The sequence below is a fragment of the Salmo salar genome, chromosome 05 (assembly GCF_965601325.2).
Source record: "Salmo salar chromosome 05, fSalSal1, whole genome shotgun sequence".
NCBI lineage: Eukaryota > Metazoa > Chordata > Actinopteri > Salmoniformes > Salmonidae > Salmo > Salmo salar.
In genome coordinates, this window is record NC_138295.1 from 50,511,836 (window position 1) to 50,532,189 (window position 20,354).

The following is a 20,354-nucleotide window of genomic DNA, read 5'->3' on the forward strand; positions in this document are numbered from 1 at the left end:
TGGACTTCTCCACCCTAACCCACTTAAAGGAAATAAGCTTGATGGGGTTTCAGTGGAGTCAAGTGCTATGTATTCTGGTCACTAGAGGGCAGTGTTGACTCAATGCTGGTCTACAGAGTTGGTGACAAATGTACATCTAGCTTGCCAAAGGCTCCATGGAGTTAGTGACTTTACCAGAATCCTATAAAGTATCAACAGGCACCACCACTCTGCCTGCATGTCTGTCTTTCTGCCTGCCTGAAAGCCTCATAATTTAGTTGATCAAATAAGGATTACTTCCATAAACAATTCCCTCTTCATCTTTTATTGCGTCAACCCTGTGGTCCACGTCCTGGCAGCATCTGGTGAAACCCTTAATTAAACGCATAACATCTACAGTTTTTCATCCCATGATAGACTCTGCCTGTCTTGTTGAACTATGAGAGCTACGACTCCCATTCAGACTCATGTCTGTCTTTCAGTTCATGTATAAACAAGGGTTGGGATCAATTCCATTTAAATTCAGTCAATTTACAAAGTAAACTGAGATTCTGTCAGTCATGTCATACATCATGAATATATGCATGTCTATAGGTCAGGACAGTGGGGACTCCAGACAGAGCTGTGTCTACTCTACAGGGGATGAGTGACCCTGGACGAGTGGCCAGAGCGGAGGTACTTGTATCACCTTGACGATGAGACCCTTGGAGTCAACCATCCAGATCTTCCTCAGAGCCTTGTCTTTGGGGAGTCCCTCCTTCTCCATCGCCATCGTGATGAGGTCAGCTATCCCCATCGCGGCCTGGGGACAAGAGGGAGAGAAAAGGGAGGGAGAGAGAAAGCAGATGTGATAGGAATGCCTCTGTGCCCCACCATTCACTTCCCTGATCAAACAAGGAATAAGTCCCTAGCTTTCACCACTAAACCTGCAAACAATTTACCCAGTTATTATTCAGACTTATTGTAATCTTGACTCTGGTTACATTAATGCACACCTTTAATTTTGTGATTTAATTCAATGTAGGTCTATGAAATGCTTGAAAGGCTTGTTTTTCTGTTCTCAGCACAATAACCCTTTCCTGTAAATGCACTCAAATTCTACACATTATCATCTACTTCCATTTCAATACAAAGTGGTCATCCACCAACATGGAAAACACATGAAACAAGGCATTTTAATTATTATGGTTCACAGTTAGGCCAAGAACCCCAGAGGCTAAAATACATTCTAAATGTCTCCCCATTACAAATGATGTTGTGCTAATCACAGTTTTATTTCCATGTTCTCCTATTTATTAGAGACAGGGTCTGTTGAGCACAGACTAGTGGTCTACTAGACCTCAATAAAAAGCTCAGTGATTGGGAATGGGAATTTCAAGCGTTGGTCTGTGGTTATTTCTGATTATGTCATTAGGGGCAATCAGTCTGCCATGCTTCTGAGCAGAAAAAACAGGAGTGAATTTGCACATTGACAAGAGCTCTGCACCCACCTCCCCTGCACCCTGGAATACAATGGTATGGTCTGACATCTTGCTCTTGGTGACACGAAGGGCAGCGAGTAGGCCGGCCACAGCCACTGCAGCAGTACCTGAGGGGGGTTTGGGGGGACAGAGTGACATATATGATTTAGACCTGCAAGTATGAGCTTTCCTCAAGTGAGTTACTATTGCAGTGAGAGAGAGAGTCAATTTGTCCTTTATGTTGTCTGCAGTAATAGCAAGCAGATTTACCGGGACAGAGAATTAGAGAGAAAATATGGTTTAGATTAGCCTGCAGAAATCCCAATGGCTACCAGGGCTAATTTCTGGGGAATGTAGTTTTATTTGACAGACAAACTAATGGCTCCTCAGACATGGTGTGACTGATACTGTGGTCTCATTAAGGATACAAAAAGTGTGTCTGTGTCCCAAATGGCACCCTATTCCCTATATAGTGCACACAGGGCCCATAAGGCTCTGGTCAAAAGTAGTCCACTATAGAGGGAATAGCGGTGCCATTTGGGACACAGCCCTAGTCTGGAGTCTCTGGACTTACTGTTACATTACTGTTGTTTTCCACAGGACTCTATCAAACCCAACCCACTGGAGAGAGAGGGATCAGGGGCTCGGTGTGTTTGTTTGAAATTTGAATTAGTGCTCTATGAACAAGCTATCTGATTTAAACAGAATTGGTGGTTGGGTGTGTGTTTGTGTGTGTGTGTGTGTGAGAGAGAGGGAGGAAGAGAAAGTGGAAATAGAAAAAGAGAGGGAGAGATAAAGGAAAGGAGGATGATTGATCGAGAGGGAGTTTGAGTGCATGTGAAGTGTGGAGTGGTGTGCGTGTGGTGCATGTGTGTGGGTTCTTGTGAGCACGTTATCGAGTCTCTGTGCAATTGATATTGGCATTTTGCAATCGAAGTATACGTGTACCTTGGATGTCATCGTTGAACGTGCAGTACTGGTCACGGTACTTGCTCAGCAGACGGAAGGCATTGGTATTGGCAAAGTCCTCAAACTGGATAAGACAATCCATTCCATACCTGTGGATAAGACAGCCAAGTCAGATAAGACGACATTCACATTCCTACTACTTTTCTAGTCATTCGCCACAGGGCCAAGAGAGTTCAAACACAGGAGAGAGCTGAAAATCAGAGTAATCACGTCCAGGACTGTGCTAATGTTGTGCATCTACAGTAGAGGAATGTTACACACACACACACACACACACACACACACACACACACACACACACACACACACACACACACACACACACACACACACACACACACACACACACACACACACACACACACACACACACACACACACACACACACACACACACACACACTTCTGTGTAGCATATAGTGCATTGCCTCTGCCAGTACCAAGTCCCTCTTCTACACCATAGGAATAAGAACCTTCACAGTTCTATCCTGGAGAGGGCACTCATTCACTTTTGAGGAGCTCGAGTTACATTTGAAACATGTGGAGTGGGATGCTGTACGAGCTTGGTGTGTTTATGCATACAATGCATATAACTAATTATGAATGTAAATAAGCATGTTTCAATCCAGCGATCCACTTTGTCAGTGACTTACAGTGGGAAACTTGGTGTTCTGGACTGATTCTATGACAGGCTATTTGCCTCTGCTTAGTTACCAATCCTCAAACAGCTGTCCTCCAGGTTACTAGACAGGTTAAATGTCTGTCAAGAAGGGAGATCTACTAGCTACCACAAAGGAACGGAAACACTATAAAACCCTGTGTAAGGGCAAGAATAGCAGGACCACCAAGTAAATCATCACCGAATTACTTTACAAGCTAATCCCCAGTCCACCTGACACCCTGTTCACCAACATATATGACCTCATCATCCACTAATACAAAACCCTACAAAAACACAATAAACAGAAAATAAGAAATGTATTATGAGTTGCTAAAATAGCCTTAGCAGAAAGTGACTCCTGGTTCCAATGCTTTCTTCCGCAGTGCTGTAAATCTGTGAAAACAGAGTAACATAAGCTCTCTCTATTAGCCAAGCCCAGTGTCACAAAGATACGATAGGGGTAGAGGGAGGGAGAGGGTGGGACATGCACTTATAATGAAAACTCCAGGGCTCACATTTCGGCCGCATGGCGCGGGAATGAAAATGGGGACAGGTCGAGCAAACAGAGAGCGACGGCAGCCCAGAGTATGGACCTGTCAATCATGAGGGCAAGGAGAGGGAGAGATGATGTGAGTTTCAACCCCTTGTTCTTTATGGATCTTTCTAGCTACAATATAACTTGGTTGTCTCTCCCCTCTCTCTCTTTCTGTCCCTCTCCATTATTTCTCTCTCTACCTCTCTCTTTCGCTCCCTCTCTCCATCTTTCTGGTGAGCCCCTCATACCCGGCATATGGAAAAGATTCACCCCAGCATTTTTGCAGCTTATTGTACAAATCACGAAAGCCGTTTCTCAGTTGGCCTTCTGCTGCTAAAATGCTTAAGCCTCCAGGGCAGGAGGAGGAAGAAGTGAGAGGGGGATGAGAATTGGAGAGGAAGGATAAGGATGAGAGTTGGGCTTCAGTGCTAATAAAACTTTAGCACCAGATCAGAGAGGTGAGTTCCATCACTGTGTCTGTCAGACCCTGTATTTCATCAGACTCAGGCATCTGTGATACAGCGCATTCTGTAAGTGACGATTGACGCAGGGAATGACTGAACGAGTGCTCAAAATGAGAACAGCAGGACCGTGGAGAGAAAATGTGTTTTCTATCAGGCACAGAGGAAAGCAAAGTACTAAAGCAGTGCAGCTATGGCTACGGGGAGGATGTGAGAAGCAGCCAAAAAGGCACCATAAACTTTTCATTGTCTCAGGGCTGCGGGAGCGGCGCACAGCGAGAGAGGCGAGGATGCTGTCACCACTACAGCAGCACTACTGCCTCCTACCGTGCTTTATTGTGTATCGCCACGAGGTCACCTCAGTTCATCCAGAAAAACAGGCACCCTCGCAGCTATTCAAAGAGGTGGTTTTGGAGGCAGAGTGTTGTGGCTCTGTAGCTCTGAGACAGACGACAGTCATGCAGCTCTCGTGTTGCATGTGACAAAATCATATAGTAGGGAGTGGATAGCTTCGAGTTGAAGCACAGACTGATTTATCCTGCTGATAGATAGTACATGATCTACACAGCTCTGTATAGGAGTTCTAATGAGGAGGACAATGTCCACAATCAATCAATCAAAACCAAAATGAGAATATTTGCGATGGAGGGAGAGACTTGGCTAGGGTCAAACCCCTGGTCCTCAGGCCATACCAACAGAGAGGGGGAGAAAAGGGAGATGGGGGAGAGGGAGTGAGGGCTAGATGGGTGTACCTCCGACCAGAACAAAACCCCCTGGTATGTATTGACCCCCATTGTACTAATGATTTCCATTCTTCCCTAAAGCCTGTTGTCTTTCTCTGACGCCTGAATGGGCCCCTCACTCCCACAATGCACCTCCCAGCCTACCGTAACACACCCAAGACAAAGAGGCTGGATCTGCTTTAGGTGAGAAGCCTCTAGAAACTACCAATACGCCACACCCAGAGATGAGTAACATGCCTTGTAGAAATTCCTAAGTGGGGTTGAAGTGGAGAGAACACAGTCTCTCAGTGAGGAGGGAACAGAGAGAGAGCAAAAGAGAGAGAGAGAAACAGAGAGAGATGAGAAGACCTCCTCTGCCCAGTGCTAAAATCAGCCTATAACTCGATGATAGCCATGAGATATTGGGGAAGCTGGCTCTTATGGAAAAATGGAACAATCCAAATGAAATTGTATTGGTCACATACACATGGTTAGCAGTTATTGCGAGTGTATCGAAATGCTTGTGCTTCTAGTTCCAACAGTGCAGCAATATCTAACAACTCCACAACTACCTAATACACACAAATCTAAGTAAAGGAATGGAATAAGAATATACAGTATACACTACCGGTCAAAACTTTTAGAACACCTACTTATTCAAGGGTTTTTCTTTATTTGTACTATTTTCTACATTGTAGAATAATAGTGAAGACATCAAAACTATGAAACATATGAACACATGTGGAATCTTGTAGTAACCAAAAAAAGTGTAAACAAATCAAAATCTATTTTTTATTTGAGATTCTTCAAATAGCCACTCTTTGCCTCAACCTGCTTCACCTGGAATGCTTTTCCAACAGTCTTGAAGGAGTTCCCACATATGCTGAGCACACTGCTTTTCTTTCACTCTGCGGTCCGACTCATCCCAAACCATCTCAATTTGGTTGAGGTCGGCGGATTGTGGAGGCCAGGTCATCAGATGCAGCACTGCATCACTCTCCTTCTTAGTAAAATAGCCCTTCCACAGCCTGGAGGTGTGTTGGGCCATTGTCCTGTTGAAAAACAAATGATAGTCCCACTAAGTCCAAACCAGATTTGATGCGATAGCTGTGGTAGCCATGCTGGTTAAGTGTGCCTTGAATTCTAAATAAATCACAGTGTCACCAGAAAAGCACCCCCACACCATAACACCTCCTCCTCGATGCTTTACGGTGGGAAATACACGGAGATCATCCATTCACCAACACCGCGTCTCACAAAGACACGGTGGTTGGAACCAAAAATCCAATTTGGACTCCAGACCAAAGGACAAATTTCCACCGGTCTAATGTCCATTGCTCAGGCTTCTTGGCCCAAGCAAGTCTCTTCTTCTAATTGGTGTCCTAGTAGGGTTTCTTTGCAGCAATTCGATCATGAAAGCCTGATTCACAGTCTCCTCTGAACAGTTGATTTTGAGATGTGTCTGTTACTTGAACTCTGTGAAGCATTTATTTGGGCTGCAATTTCTGAGGCTGATAACTCTAATGAACTTATCCTCTGCAGCAGAGGTAACTCTAGGTCTTCTATTCCTGTGGCGGCCCTCATGAGAGCCAGTTTCATCATTGCGCTTGATGATTTTTGCGACTGCACTTGAAGAAACTTTCAAAGTTCTTCAAATTTTCCATATTGACTAACCTTCATGTTTTAAAGTATTGATGGACTGTCATTTCTCTTTGCTTTTTTGAGCTGTTCTTGCCATAATATGGACTTGGTCTTTTACCAAATAGAGCTATCTTCTGTATACCCCCCAACCTTGTCAAAACACAACTGATTCTCTCAAACGCATTAAGGAAAGAAATTCCACAAATAAACTTAAGGCACACCTGTTAATTGAAATGCATTCCAGGTGACTACCTCATGAAGCTAGTTGAGAGAATGCCAAGAGTGTGCAAAGCTGTCATCAATGCAAATGGTGGCTATTTGAAGAATCTGAAATATAAAATATATTTTGATTTGTTTAACAATTTTTTTTGGTTTGCTACATGATTCCATATGTGTTATTTCATAGTTTGATGTCTTCACTATTATTCTACAATGTAGAAAATAGGAAAAATTAAGAAAAACCCTTGAATGAGTAGGTGTTCTAAAGCTTTTTACCGGTAGTGTACATATAAATATATGGACGAGCAATGACAGAGCGGCATCGGCAAGATGCAATAGATGGTATAAAATACAGTATCCATGTATCCAAATCCATGTGCTCTGACTGTGATTTGGCAGGGAGAATCCGTTTTCTCTACCGGTCCCTCCAGCTCCACTCCTCAGCTCCTCTGTCAACTAAACTGTCCACTCAGACTCCTAGGAGACAGAGTGGCTGCAGAGAAAACTGGAAAAAACTCCATCACTGTGGATGAGAGGGACATAGTGGAAAAATTCTTCCTCCTTGCACCTGCTTATGGAAGTGTTCACAAGACAGTTCATCTAGCCTGGTCCCAGATCTGCATGTGATGAATAGCCAACTCATATGGTCGTACAACAACCAGGATAACCTGGGTTGCTTACGCATTGGTTAAACTGTACCACATCAAGCCTTACACAAAAAAATGCAGTGTTCCGAGGAAAAGTTGAAGAAACACACCCAGTAACGTAAAGCAGATAAACAAATACACACACGCACGCACACACAATCAAAACATTCCCGGATATGTGCTACTGTACTAGGGAGAAGACACCATAGATCTCAACACAACTAGGTTGGTCTAAGTCTAAAGGTAGACCTAAACTTTACTACAAACTGCCAGTCTCTTGAACACTGCACACTACACTATGGGGATAAAATCTTAGGTGAGAGAACATTCAGGGAGACATCTGTATGTTCCTAAAGGTAGCCTAGTTGGACAAACAAAGTGCATTGGTAAGCAGCTTAGACAAGTAGTCAACTCTTTCTCAAATTGCCCACAAATGACAGAGAATACTAACATGTTTTTAGCCAAATATTATATCATTTTCTATAAATGTAGGCCTATATTGAAGTCCTTTTTTTTTATATATATATATTTTCTATGTGAAAATGTTCTAATATTATTGATTTAAGCTTACGTTGTGCAAAGAACTCCAACACATCTAGTGAACTGTCAAGCATTATCAACTTTAGATGACATATGTAAGATCAAGAGAACATTTCTTAAGTTGTTGATCACAGATTGTTTAATCTGATTTGCATCTGTAGCCTATAGCAAGAGCGATCTTAAAAAATGTGAGCCACACAAATGTAAGGGTTGAATTTAATTATTGATTAAAGGGTACAGTGGTATTTCTGTAGATTGGCTATAATCAATTCAAGTGTATAACTTCCTTGACTCGGTGACATCATCAAGGGTTGGCATGGTTATTATCGCTAAGCGATGCGAGGTTAAGTAAAACACAGTGTGGCGTTACTAGCATAAAATGGTGATATCACAACAGTGCTGACATGGAAGGTTGACGTAACTCTGAATCATATGAGATTACATTGATGTCCCTATTAGAAGAGATCATGACAAGAATGTAACTAACCGAGGTACGTATTGGGTGATGCATTTTAATTTGGGATTCAGATAGAGTACTTGCATAAAGTTACATGTGGAGAAAGAAGGAAAGACGTGCTGTTGCCACATTATCTGTGCTTGATACTGTATTTCTGACATTGTTTATCTCAATTGTGATAGTGACTAATGGTTGGTTAACGCTACCATAGAAATTGATCTTTAGAGCTACAAAGCCTGATGTCATGAGACGTGATGGTATACAGTTTTTTTTAATTGCTTTGGTACTATTTTCACAAGTACCTGGTAAAATTTCACAACTCTTAGTGCAAAACTCAAAAAGATCAAAAACTAAGCACATTTTCAACTGACTAAGTACAACACACAAAATCACACAGTAACTTTTTCACCAAACCTAATAAGTGTTTCATGTAGAAATACCTTTCATATAAAGTAATTTTGCCTTTCACATTGCAATGTTCAAAATACTTTTCATATGATTCTCTTCTCATTGGTTTAAATAATTTTTGACCAACTGCGCTTAAATGGTTAATCACTTAACCATTGCTTAAACCTATATATTTTAAACTGGTTTGTCTATTATATATGGATTTTGATGAGGCCCATGCCCAACTATTTGACCTTTTTGATTTGGCCCATGTCCACCTGTTTGATGGGAAATAAAGGAGGCCATTGAGGAGAACAGTGACACCTTTGCCAATGTGGCATCCATCAGCCTACCAACAATCACCTGTCGGGTATTTTTATTTATTTAACTAGGCAAGTCAGTTAAGAACAAATTCTTATTTACAATGACAGCCTAGGAACAGTGGGTTAACTGCCCTGTTCAGGGGCAGAACGACAGATTCTTACCTTATCAACTCGGGGATTCGATCTAGCAACCTTTCGGTTACTGGCCCAACGCTTTAACCACTAGGTTACCTGCCGCCCCACATCTATGAATCTATGTATCTATGAAACACATTTACCTGGAGTCTTTTGAGAGAAACCTGGCCTGGTGAAACAACTGCAGGCCGAGTATGTTCAGGTACAGCACTATATACTGAATTACTGTTACTATGATGCACATGCTACTTCACAATATCATATTTTTAGAGTGGGATGGTGCTTGATGCTGCTGTGAACCATCACAAGTATATTTCTTTGTTGATGAAGCGGTCTTCGACTTGGCCTCATTGGCCAACTGGCGACCGTCCAAGTGCTTGGACAACATGGGGGAAACATCTCCATGTGCGCAGCCATCTCTGAAGATAGTGTTGTAGGATATAGGTCATTACTTGGATCCAACAACGCTGCACACTTCATTGTGTTTCTCAATGAAATTGAGCAGGCCTGTCAAGGTGAAGGGGTCACCTATGGCATTGTGTGGGACAATGTCATGTTCCACCATGCAGAGGTGGTTCAGGCAAGGTTTTGGGCCCATCCCAGATTCGTGACCCTATACCTGCCCCCATACTCTCTTTTCCTCAAACATATTGAGGAATTATTTTTAACATGGAGGTGGAAGGTGTACGATCGCCATCCCCATGATTGTGCTACCCACCTTCTGGCCATGGATGAGGCATGAAACAACGTCAATGTAGACCAATGTCAAGCTTGGATTCGCCAGGCCAAAAGGTTTTTCCCGCGGTCCATGAACAATGAGGATATTCACTGATGTGGATGAGAAGTTAGGGCCAAATGCTCAAGACAGGCTTGATGCAAATGAATGCGTGCTAAATGTTATGTTATATTTTCATTCATATCATTTGTTTCATTACATTTTATTACAGACAGTACACCTATGTTGCAATTATATCGGATTTTTTTGTAGTTGCATGAATGATTGTAGAAGATGTCTTCTTTGATCACACATTGGATAGATATTATGGAAAAATGTTGTTGGGTAATGTAAATGTATTGCCTAATGTGAAAACAGTGTAATCTAGTGTAATTTACAGTACTGTAGTAAATTACTTTCAGCACTTCTAAGGGCGATTTGAAACTTGCATTGTTTGCTCTTGGATTAAATGGTGGTTAAAACAACTACAATGAAAATATAATATTTCATTACAAGTGTGACCAGTTTGTAGTTGTGTACTAAGAGTTGTGAAAATGTACCACATACTTGTGAAAATAGTACCAAAGCGATAAAAAAACTGTAATAGGTGATATTCTAGAAGGTGTTATTCTAGAAGGTTGGAGTGTGTTAAAGATGCTCTATGCAGAAATCACTCTGCCATTTCCTAGTTGCTAAAATTCGAATAGTTTCAGTTTGTGACAAAACAAACAAGTTTAGTGTAGAGAATCATTGTACCATCTAAACCGCTGTGAAATCTATTTTCCATAACCAAAATGTTGTATTTTCAGCTCTTTGAAGATGGTGTACAAAATCTAAAGTAAAAGAGCAAAAACAAAACTTATGAATGGGAAGCATAGAAATAACACAAGAACAGATCTACTACCTCTTCTCAGACTTGTTTTCAATGAGAATGACAGATCTAACACTACTATGTGAATTTGGTTGGGTCACCCAAAAAGTTACATATCTCAGCTTTAAGTGAAGCGTTAGTGAAAGGACATTAAAGAGGCTAGGTGAGAGACATCTTTGGATGTTTCCTATAATATGCTTCATGTAGCTGGATATTTGATTATGTCTACTACTCTTTTTTTCATCTTCCTATTCATTATATGGGTTAGAATCAAATGCAATTGTTAGAATTTTGTGATTTTTCCTTTGTCTTATGTTTAGGCCTATGCTGTATGCCTATGTGTGTTTTGTCACATTGTTATAGAATTTGCACTCCTTTGGTAGCAACACAGAAGTTTGCTTACACTCAAAACCTCTCCGTCTCTCCTTTAGAGAACATACAAGAATGAAAAAGAGGACATTTGCTATGGAGGACGACGACTGGTGTTTCAGTGAGGAGATGTGCCTGCTAGAGAAGCAGGAGAGAAACTTGAAAAGTTGAAAAGAGGAAGGAAGACATGTACCTCGAGAGGATAATGGTACAAAGAACTGGGAAGCGGCCGAAAAGAGAGCAAGAAGAGACACAGAAAACAACAATAAGACTGGTTCATCAGGAGAGAAAGGGAATGGATGAAAAGAGAAAGAGAGCAGAGGAGTACAAAGGGAGTGAAAGAGAAATTATAGAGGAGGAGAGAATTGAATCCAAGATGGCGTTGCACTCAGACGTCTTTGTCCTGTCGTGTCCCTTGTATCTTTTTAAATTTTTTTGTATCTTTTTACATTTTTACATTTTTAAATTTTCTCTTCGCATATCTTTTTAAAGTATTTTCCTAAACTTCAACTTCTAAATACTCTCCTGCAACCCGCCTCACCCAATGTGGCGTGGATCTGTTTTTTTGTCTAAAGTATTTCTATTTACTTCGGATCTGGAATCCCTCAACTGAAGCTAGCCAGCTAACTACCTACCAGCTATCAGTCAGCAAACCATTGCTAGCGGTCATCAGCTAACCTTTAGCTCGGAAAGCTCTCGCCAGTTCGAACAACGTGACTCAAACCAGAGCATAACAGACCTATTTTTTTATTATTTTTCCATATCCCCGGATTCTTACCGCAAACTCTGAACATTTTCATCTGGATCTTCGCAACTAGCTAACCGCAATCCCGGGTGACTACTCCTGGCTAGCGTTTCCATCACGGAGCAGGCATCAATTAGCCTGAAGCTAGCCCGGCCAGGGCTCCTGTGCTACCACCAAAGCCCACTCCCGGGCTACAATATACGGACCCCTTCTACTGCCGGTACGAGGCACGGAACCCCGCCGATCTTCTACGACTGGAATACCGACATAATCTGCCCAAGGATTCCAACAGGCCCCTCAGGCGAGACGTCCGCTGAAGGCCCATTCTGCTAACCGCGGCTACCTAGAGCTACTTGGAACCCTACTAATTCCACGACAGGTCTATCGACGTCACCGCACGAAGAGGCAAAAACAGACTTACCCCCATCGCGACATCCCCCAAAGGCTAACTTGCTAGCACCGGCCAGTTAACTGCTAGCTTGCCCGCCCTGGTCTGCTAACTGCAAGCTTGCCCGCCCCGGTCTGCTAACTGCAAGCTTGCCCGCCCCGGTCTGCTAACTGCTAGCTTGCCCGCCCCGGTCTGCTAACTGCTAGCTTGCCCGCCCCGGTCTGCTAACTGCTAGCTTGCCCGCCCCGGTCTGCTAACTGCTAGCCCCGGTCTGCTAACTGCTAGCCCCGGTCTGCTAACTGCTAGCCCCGGTCTGCTAACTGCTAGCCCCGGTCTACCAACTGCTTGCTTGCTAACCCGGTCTGCTAACTGCTAGCTTGCCAGCCCCGGTCTGCTAACTGTTAGCATCGGCCTGTCTGAATCGCCATGTCCCCAGTCAGCCTAACCACTCACTGGACCCATATGTTCACTTGGCTACGCATGCCTCTCTCTAATATCAATATGCCTCGTCCATTACTGTCCTGGTTAGTGATTACTGTCTTATTTCACTGTAGAGCCTCTAGCCCTGCTCAATATGCCTTAACCAACCATGTTGTTCCACCTCCTACATATGCGATGACATCACCTGGTTTAAACATCTCTAGAGACTATATCTCTCTCATCATTACTCAATGCCTAGGTTTACCTCCAATGTACTCACATACTACCTTACCTTTGTCTGTACACTATGCCTTGAATCTATGCTATCGTGCCCAGAAACCTGCTCCTTTTACTCTCTGTCCGAACGTGCTAGACGGCCAGTTCATATAGTCTTTAGCAGTACGCTTATCCTACTTCTCATCTGTTCCTCTGGTGATGTGGAGGTTAATCCAGGTCCTGCAGTGCCAAGCTCTAATCCCACTCCCCAGGTGCTCTCATTTGTTGACTTCTGTAACCATAAAAGCCTTGGTTTCATGCATGTTAACATTAGAAGCCTACTCCTTAAGTATGATTTACTCACTGCTTTAGCACACTCTGCCAACCCAGATGTCTTAGCCGTGTCTGAATACTGGCTTAGGAAAACCACCAAAAACCCTGAAATCTCCATCCCTAACTATAACATTTTCCGCCAAGATAGAACTGCCAAAGGGGGCGGTGTTGCAATTTACTGCAAAGATAGCCTGCAGAGTTCTGTATTACTATCCAAGTCTGTACCAAAACAATTCGAGCTTCTACTTCTAAAAATTCACCTTTCCAGAAACAAGTCTCTCACCGTTTTCGCTTGCTATAGACCTCCCTCCGCCCCCAGCTGTGCCCTCAATACCATATGTGAATTGATTGCCCCCCATCTATCTTCTGAGTTCATGCTACAAGCTTACCTAACATGCTTAACACCCTGGCAATCCTACAATCTAAGTTTGAGGCCCTCAATCTCACACAAATGATCAATGAACCTACCAGGTACAACCCCAAATCCGTAAACACGGGCACCCTCATAGATGTCATCCTAATTTACTCGCCCTCCAAATACACCTCTGCTGTTTTCAATCAAGATCTCAGCATTGCCTGCATCCGTAATGGGTCTGCGACCAAACGACCACCCCTCATCACAGTCAAACGCTCCATAAAACACTTCTGCGAGCAGGCCTTTCTAATCGATATCCTGGAATGACATTGACCTCATCCCGTCAGTAGATGATGCTTGGCTATTCTTTAAAAGTGCCTTCTTCACCATCTTAAATAAGCATGCCCCACTCAAAATATGTTGAACTAGGAATAGATATAGTCCTTGGTTCACTCCAGACCTGTCTGCCCTTGACCAGCACAAAAACATCCTGTGGCGTTCTGCATTAGCATCAAATAGCCCCCGTGATATGCAACTTTTCAGGGAAGTTAGGAACCAATATACACAGGCAGTTAGAAAATCTAAGGCTAGCTTTTTCAAACAGAAATTTGCATCCTGAAGTACAAACTCTAAAAAGTTCTGGGACACTGTAAAGTCCATGGAGAATAAGAGCACCTCCTCCCAGCTGCCCACTGCTCTGAGGCTAGGAAACACTTACCACCGATAAATCCACTATAATTGAGAATTTGAACAAGCATTTCTCTATGGCTGGCCATGCATTCCACCTGGCCACCCCAAACCCGGTCAACTGCCCGGCACCCTCCACAGCAACCCGCCAATGCCCCCACCATTTCTCCTTCACCCAAATCCAGATAGCTGATGTTCTGAAAGAGCTGCAAAATCTGGACCCATACAAATCAGCTGGGCTAGACAATCTGGGCCCTCTCTTTCTAAAATGATCTGCCTGTTCAACCTCTCTTTCATATCGTCTGCGATTCCCAAAGATTGGAAAGCTGCCGCGGTCATCCCCCTCTTCAAAGGGGGTGACACTCTAGACCCAAACTGCTACAGACCTATATCTGGAATATTATCACTATTTTATGAGAAAAATAGCATGAAAATTGATTTTAAACAGCGTTTGACATGCTTCTAAGTACAGTAATGGAATATTTTGAATTTTTTGGTCACGAAATGCGCTCGCGCGTTACCCTTCGGATAGTGACCTGAACGCAGGAACAAAACGGAGGTATTTGGATATAACTATGGATTATTTGGAACCAAAACAACATTTGTTGTTGAAGTAGAAGTCCTGGGAGTGCATTCTAACGAAGAACAGCAAAGGTAATCCAATTTTTCTAACAGTAATTCTGAGTTTAGTGAGCCCCAAACATGTTGGGTGTCAAATTAGCTAGCCTGTGATGGCCGAGCTATGTACTCAGAATATTGCAAAATGTGCTTTCGCAGAAAAGCTATTTTCAAATCTGACATAGCGTTTGCATAAAGGAGGTCTGTATCTATAATTCTTAAAATAATTGTTATGTATTTTGTCAACGTAATTTAGTAAATTCACCGGAAGTTTTCGGTGGGTATGCTAGTTCTGAACATCACATGCTAATGTAAAAAGCTGTTTTTTGATATAAATATGAACTTGATTGAACAAAACATGCATGTATTGTATAACATAATGTCCTAGGAGTGTCATCTGATGAAGATCATCAAAGGTTAGTGCTGCATTTAGCTGTGGTTTTGGTTTTTGTGACATATATACTTGCTTTGAAAATGGCTGTGTGATTATTTTTGGCTGGGTACTCTCCTGACATAATCTAATGTTTTGCTTTCGCTGTAAAGCCTTTTTGAAATCGGACAATGTGGTTAGATTAACGAGAGTCTTGTCTTTAAAATGGTGTAAAATAGTGAAATGTTTGAGAAATTGAAGTTATAGCATTTTTTAGGTATTTGTATTTCGCGCCACACGATTCCACTGGCTGTTGACTAGGGTCTCGCCCAGAGAGGTTAACTAACCTCCAGACGAGCTTCAATGCCTTACAACTCTCCTTCCGTGGCCTCCAACTGCTCTTAAATGCAAGTAAAACTAAATGCATGCTATTCAATCGATCACTGCCCGCCCGTCCAGCATCACTACTCTGGACGGCTCTGAAAAATACCTAGGTGTCTGGTTAGACTGTGAACTCTCCTTCCAGACTCACATTAAGCATCTCCAATCCAAAATTAAATCTAGAATCGGCTTCCTCTATCGCAACAAAGCATCCTTCACTCATGCTGCCAAACATATCCTTGTAAAACTGACCATCCTACCGATCCTCGACTTCGGTGATGTCATCTATAAAACCCACTGGCTACAGGTCATCTACAAGTCTCTGCTAGGTAAAGCCCCGCCTTATCTCAGCTCACTGGTCACCATAGCAGCACGCACTCCAGCAGGTATATCTCACTGGTCACCCCCAAAGCCAATTCCTCCTTTGGTCATCTTTTCTTCCAGTTCTCTGCTGCCAATGACTGGAACAAACTGCAATAATCTCTGAAGCTGGAGACTCATATCTCCCTCACTAGCTTTAAGCACCAGCTGTCAGAGCAGCTCACAGATCACTGCACCTGTACATAGCCCATCTGTAAACAGTCCATCTATCTACCTACCTCATCCCCATACTGTATTTATTTATTTTGCTCCTTTGTACCCCAGTATCTCTACTTGCACATTCATCTTCTGCACATCTACCATTCCAGTGTTTAATTGCTATATTGTAATTACTTCGCCACCATGGCCTATTTATTGCCTTAACTTACCTCATTTGCACTCACTGTATATAGACTTTTTGTTTTCTTTTGTTCTACTGTATCATTGACTATGTTTTGTTTATTCCATGTGTAACTCTGTTTTGTTGTATGTGTGGAATTGCTATGCTTTATCTTGGCCAGGTCGCAGTTGCAAATGAGAACTTGTTCTCAACTAGCCTACCTGGTTAAATAAAGGTAAAAAATTTAAAAATTAAATAAAAATGTGTGGAAGAGGTGATAAAAGAGATGGTGATAAATGACAGAAAAATGAAATGTATGTAAAACAGAAGGAAGAGAAAGAGGAGAAAAATATAGCCGAAGAAGACATGGAAAGCAAGTGACGACACCGACTATAGTGATAGTGAAGATATTCCGGATTGCATGAGTGTGGAAATAAACCAAAAAGATTAAGTTAAAAAAAAGATGCCCTCTTGTATGATTGGGAGATCAACCATGAGAATGGTGAATGGACTGATATTCTTCTTCTTCTCTTTCTTCTGGAGACGGGGGGCCAGCACAGGAAAAAAAAATGTATGAAATGTATGCATTCACTACTGTAAGTCGCTCTGGATAAGAGCGTCTGCTAAATGACTAAAATGTAAATGGAGACGACGACCTGTGTGCACTTATTGATGAAGCCAGTGACTGATGTGGTGTACTCCTCAATGCCAACGGAAGAATCCCGGAACATATTCCAGTCTGTGCTAGCAAAACAGTCCTGTAGATTAGCATCTGCTTCATCTGACCACTTTCTTATTGACCGAGTCACTGGTGCTTCCTGCTTTTGTTATGGCTTGTAAGCAGGAATCAGGAGGATAGAATTATGGTCAGATTTGCCAAATGGAGGGCGAGGGAGAGCTTTGTGTGTGGAGTAAAGGTGGTCTAGAGTTTTTTTTCCCCCTCTGGTTGCACATTTAACATGCTGATAGAAATTATGTAAAACTGATTTAAGTTTCCCTGCATTAAAGACCCCAGCCACTAGAAGCGCCACCTCTGGATGAGCGTATTCTTGTTTGCTTATGGCCGTATACAGCTCATTAAGTGCGGTCTTAGTGCCAGCATCGGTCTGCGGTGGTATATAGACAGCTACGAAAAATATAGATGTAAACTCACTTGGTAAATAGTGTGGTCTATAGCTTATCATGAGATACTCTACCTCAGGCGAGCAAAACCTCGAGACTTCCTTCGATTTCATGCACCAGCTGTTGTTTACAAATATGCATAGGCCGCCGCCCCATGTCTTACCAGAGGCCGCTATTCTATCCTGCTGAAAAAGCTTAAACCCCGCCAGCTGTATGTTAGTCATGTCGTCGTTCAGCCACGACTCGGTGAAACATGAAATATTACCGTTTTTAATGTCCCGTTGGTAGGATATACGTGCCCATAGTTTGTCTATTTTATTATCGATTGATTGTAAGTTGGCTAATAGAACCGATGGTAAAGGAAGATTACCCTCTCAGCGACGGATCCTTACAAGGCACCCTGACCGTCGTCCACGATACCGCCGTCTTTTCCTCTTGGAAATGATGGGGATGAGGGCCTTGTCGGGTGTCTGGAGTAAATCCTTCCCGTCCGACTCGTTGAAGAAGAAGAATTCCTCCAGTATGGGGTGAGTAATCGCTGCCCTGATATCAAAAAGCTATTTTCGGTTTTAGACACAAAGGCAGAAATATTATATACAAAATAAGTTACAAATAACGTGAAAAAACATGCACAATAGGTTACGGATCGTAAAACGGCGGCCATCTCCATCAGTGCCAAATTCACTCCTTGGTTGTATTACTGGCTTTGCTCATTGAGATTTGCAATACTTGCACTTTTTGTTTTTGTTTGGATACCTGCAATTGTATAGTGTTAAGCTCATAGTCTAAAGTATCAATTCTGATGTCTATGTCTCATTATCATCCTCTCAGATTTCTCCATCTTCTCTGTAGGGAAACACAGACAGTGGCCAAGGCCTCTCCAGCCCAGTAGGTCTATAGGACATCACACCACAAAGGTAAGAACAAGGTAACACATGACTGCACACCTCTGCCATAGACCTACAGGTAACTGCTAAAATAAAGGAAACACTTGACTAAATGAGGGATACAAAGTATATTGAAAGCAGGTGCTTCCACACAAGCGTGGCTCCTGAGTTAATTAAGCAATTAACAACCCATCATATTTAGGGTAATGTATTAAAAATGCCCAGTTGTCCATTATTTTGGCTACCACGTCTAGAAGAAGAGATCTCATTGACTTTGAAAGAAGGGTCTCAAAGGAGCATAGGGGTTTAAAGTGTGTGTGTGTCTCTCAGTCACCAGATCTCAACCCAATTGAACACTTATTGGAGATTCTATAGCGCCGCCTGAGACAGCGTTTTCCACCACCATTAAAAAACACAAAATTAAGGAATTTCTCATGGAAGAATGGTGTCTCATCCAGGGCTCTAACTAAATAAAAAAATAATTGGTAGCACTGGTGCTCACAACTTTAAAAAGTTAGGAGCAGAACATAAAATCTAGGAGCACCAGAAAAAAAAGCTTTGTATTAAAATCGATTGAGATGTAGTCTATATGAATTCTAGCTATTTCTGAAGCACATGTTGTGCCCTAGAAACTAATATGTAACCCAGTAAATACATTTGTTTATTATAAATAGCTAAAATGTTGATACAAATACCTGTCATTCATTCATTGTAATGATCATCTCCTGAAGAAGCTATCCCTTTTTTTTTTCTTTCTGTGCCCCCAAATGTTTGGATATACTGGTAAAGTTAGCTAGCTAGCTATATAGATATCAAACGTGACTGAACAAGGTGTAAAACAAATGGTTAGCGGCCTGTGAATAGTTTTCGAATTGTCCGCGACATGGTTAATTAATGTAAAATGCGGGCCCCCAAAGAAAAATAAATTGCGGTGGTAATATGGGTAAGATCAGTTTTTACTGTAGTAATGGTGCAAGCATGCTTCTAACAAATCTGTGCTAGAGAAACAACGGTACAGCGGAAATACAAATATTTACATATCCATGTGTACTTAGGTTTATTGTCCTGTTGGAAGGTTAACCTTCACCCCAGTCTGAGGTGAGCACTCTGGAGCAGGTTTTCATCAAGGATTTCGTTGTACTTTGCTCCATTCATCTTTCCCTGGATTCGGACTAGTCTTCCAGTCCCTGCCGCTGAAAAACATCCCCACAGCATGATGCTGCCACCACCATGCTTCACCATAGGGATGGTGCCAGGTTTCCTACAGACGTGACACTAGGCATTCAGGCCAAATAGTTACATTTTGGTTTCATCAGACCAAAGAATCTTGTTTATCATGGTCTGAGAGTCCATTAGGTGCCTTCTTCCATTTAAGAATGATGGAGGTCACTGTGTTCTTGGGGATCTTCAATGCTGCAGAAATGTTTTGGTACCCTTCCCCAGATCTGTGCCTCGACACAATCCTCTCTCGGAGCTCTATGGACAATTCCTTCGACCTCATGGCTTTGTTTTTGCTCTGACATGCACTGTCACCTGTGGGACCTTATATACACACACAGGTGTATGCCTTTCTAAATCATGTTCAATCAAATGAATTTACCACAGGTGGACTCCAATAAAGTTGTAGAAACATCAAGGATGATCAATGGAAACAGGATGCACCGGAGCTCAATTTATAATCTCATAGTAAAGGGTCTGAATACTTATGTAAATAAGGTATCGTTTTTTAATTTGTAATACATTTGCAAACATTTCTAAAAACCTGTTTTCTCTCTCATTATGGGGTATTGTGTGTAGATAAACGAGGAAATGTTTTTATTTAATCCATTTCAGAATAAGGCTGTAACGTAACAAAATGTGGAAAAAGTGAAGGAATCTAAATACTTTCCAAGTGCACTGTACATACAGTACCAGCCAAAAGTTTGGAAACACCTACTCATTCAAGGTTCTCCTTATTTTTTACTATTTTCTACATTATAGAATAATAGTGAATACATCAACACTATGAAATAACACATATGGAATCATGTTGTAACCAAAA

General features: G+C 42.2%; 1 protein-coding gene across 1 annotated transcript in view; it reads right to left on the reverse strand.

The window, feature by feature from the left end:
- Positions 1-20,354, reverse strand: part of LOC106605032 (NADP-dependent malic enzyme) — a 169,036-nt gene that overhangs the window by 4,426 nt on the left and 144,256 nt on the right. The window contains exons 7-9 of the mRNA XM_082975261.1: positions 2,388-2,497; positions 1,470-1,567; positions 668-781 (exon numbers count right to left, since the gene is read on the reverse strand). Of these exons, the coding sequence (XP_082831387.1) occupies positions 668-781; positions 1,470-1,567; positions 2,388-2,497 (322 nt within the window). The remainder of the gene's footprint in view (positions 1-667; positions 782-1,469; positions 1,568-2,387; positions 2,498-20,354) is intronic.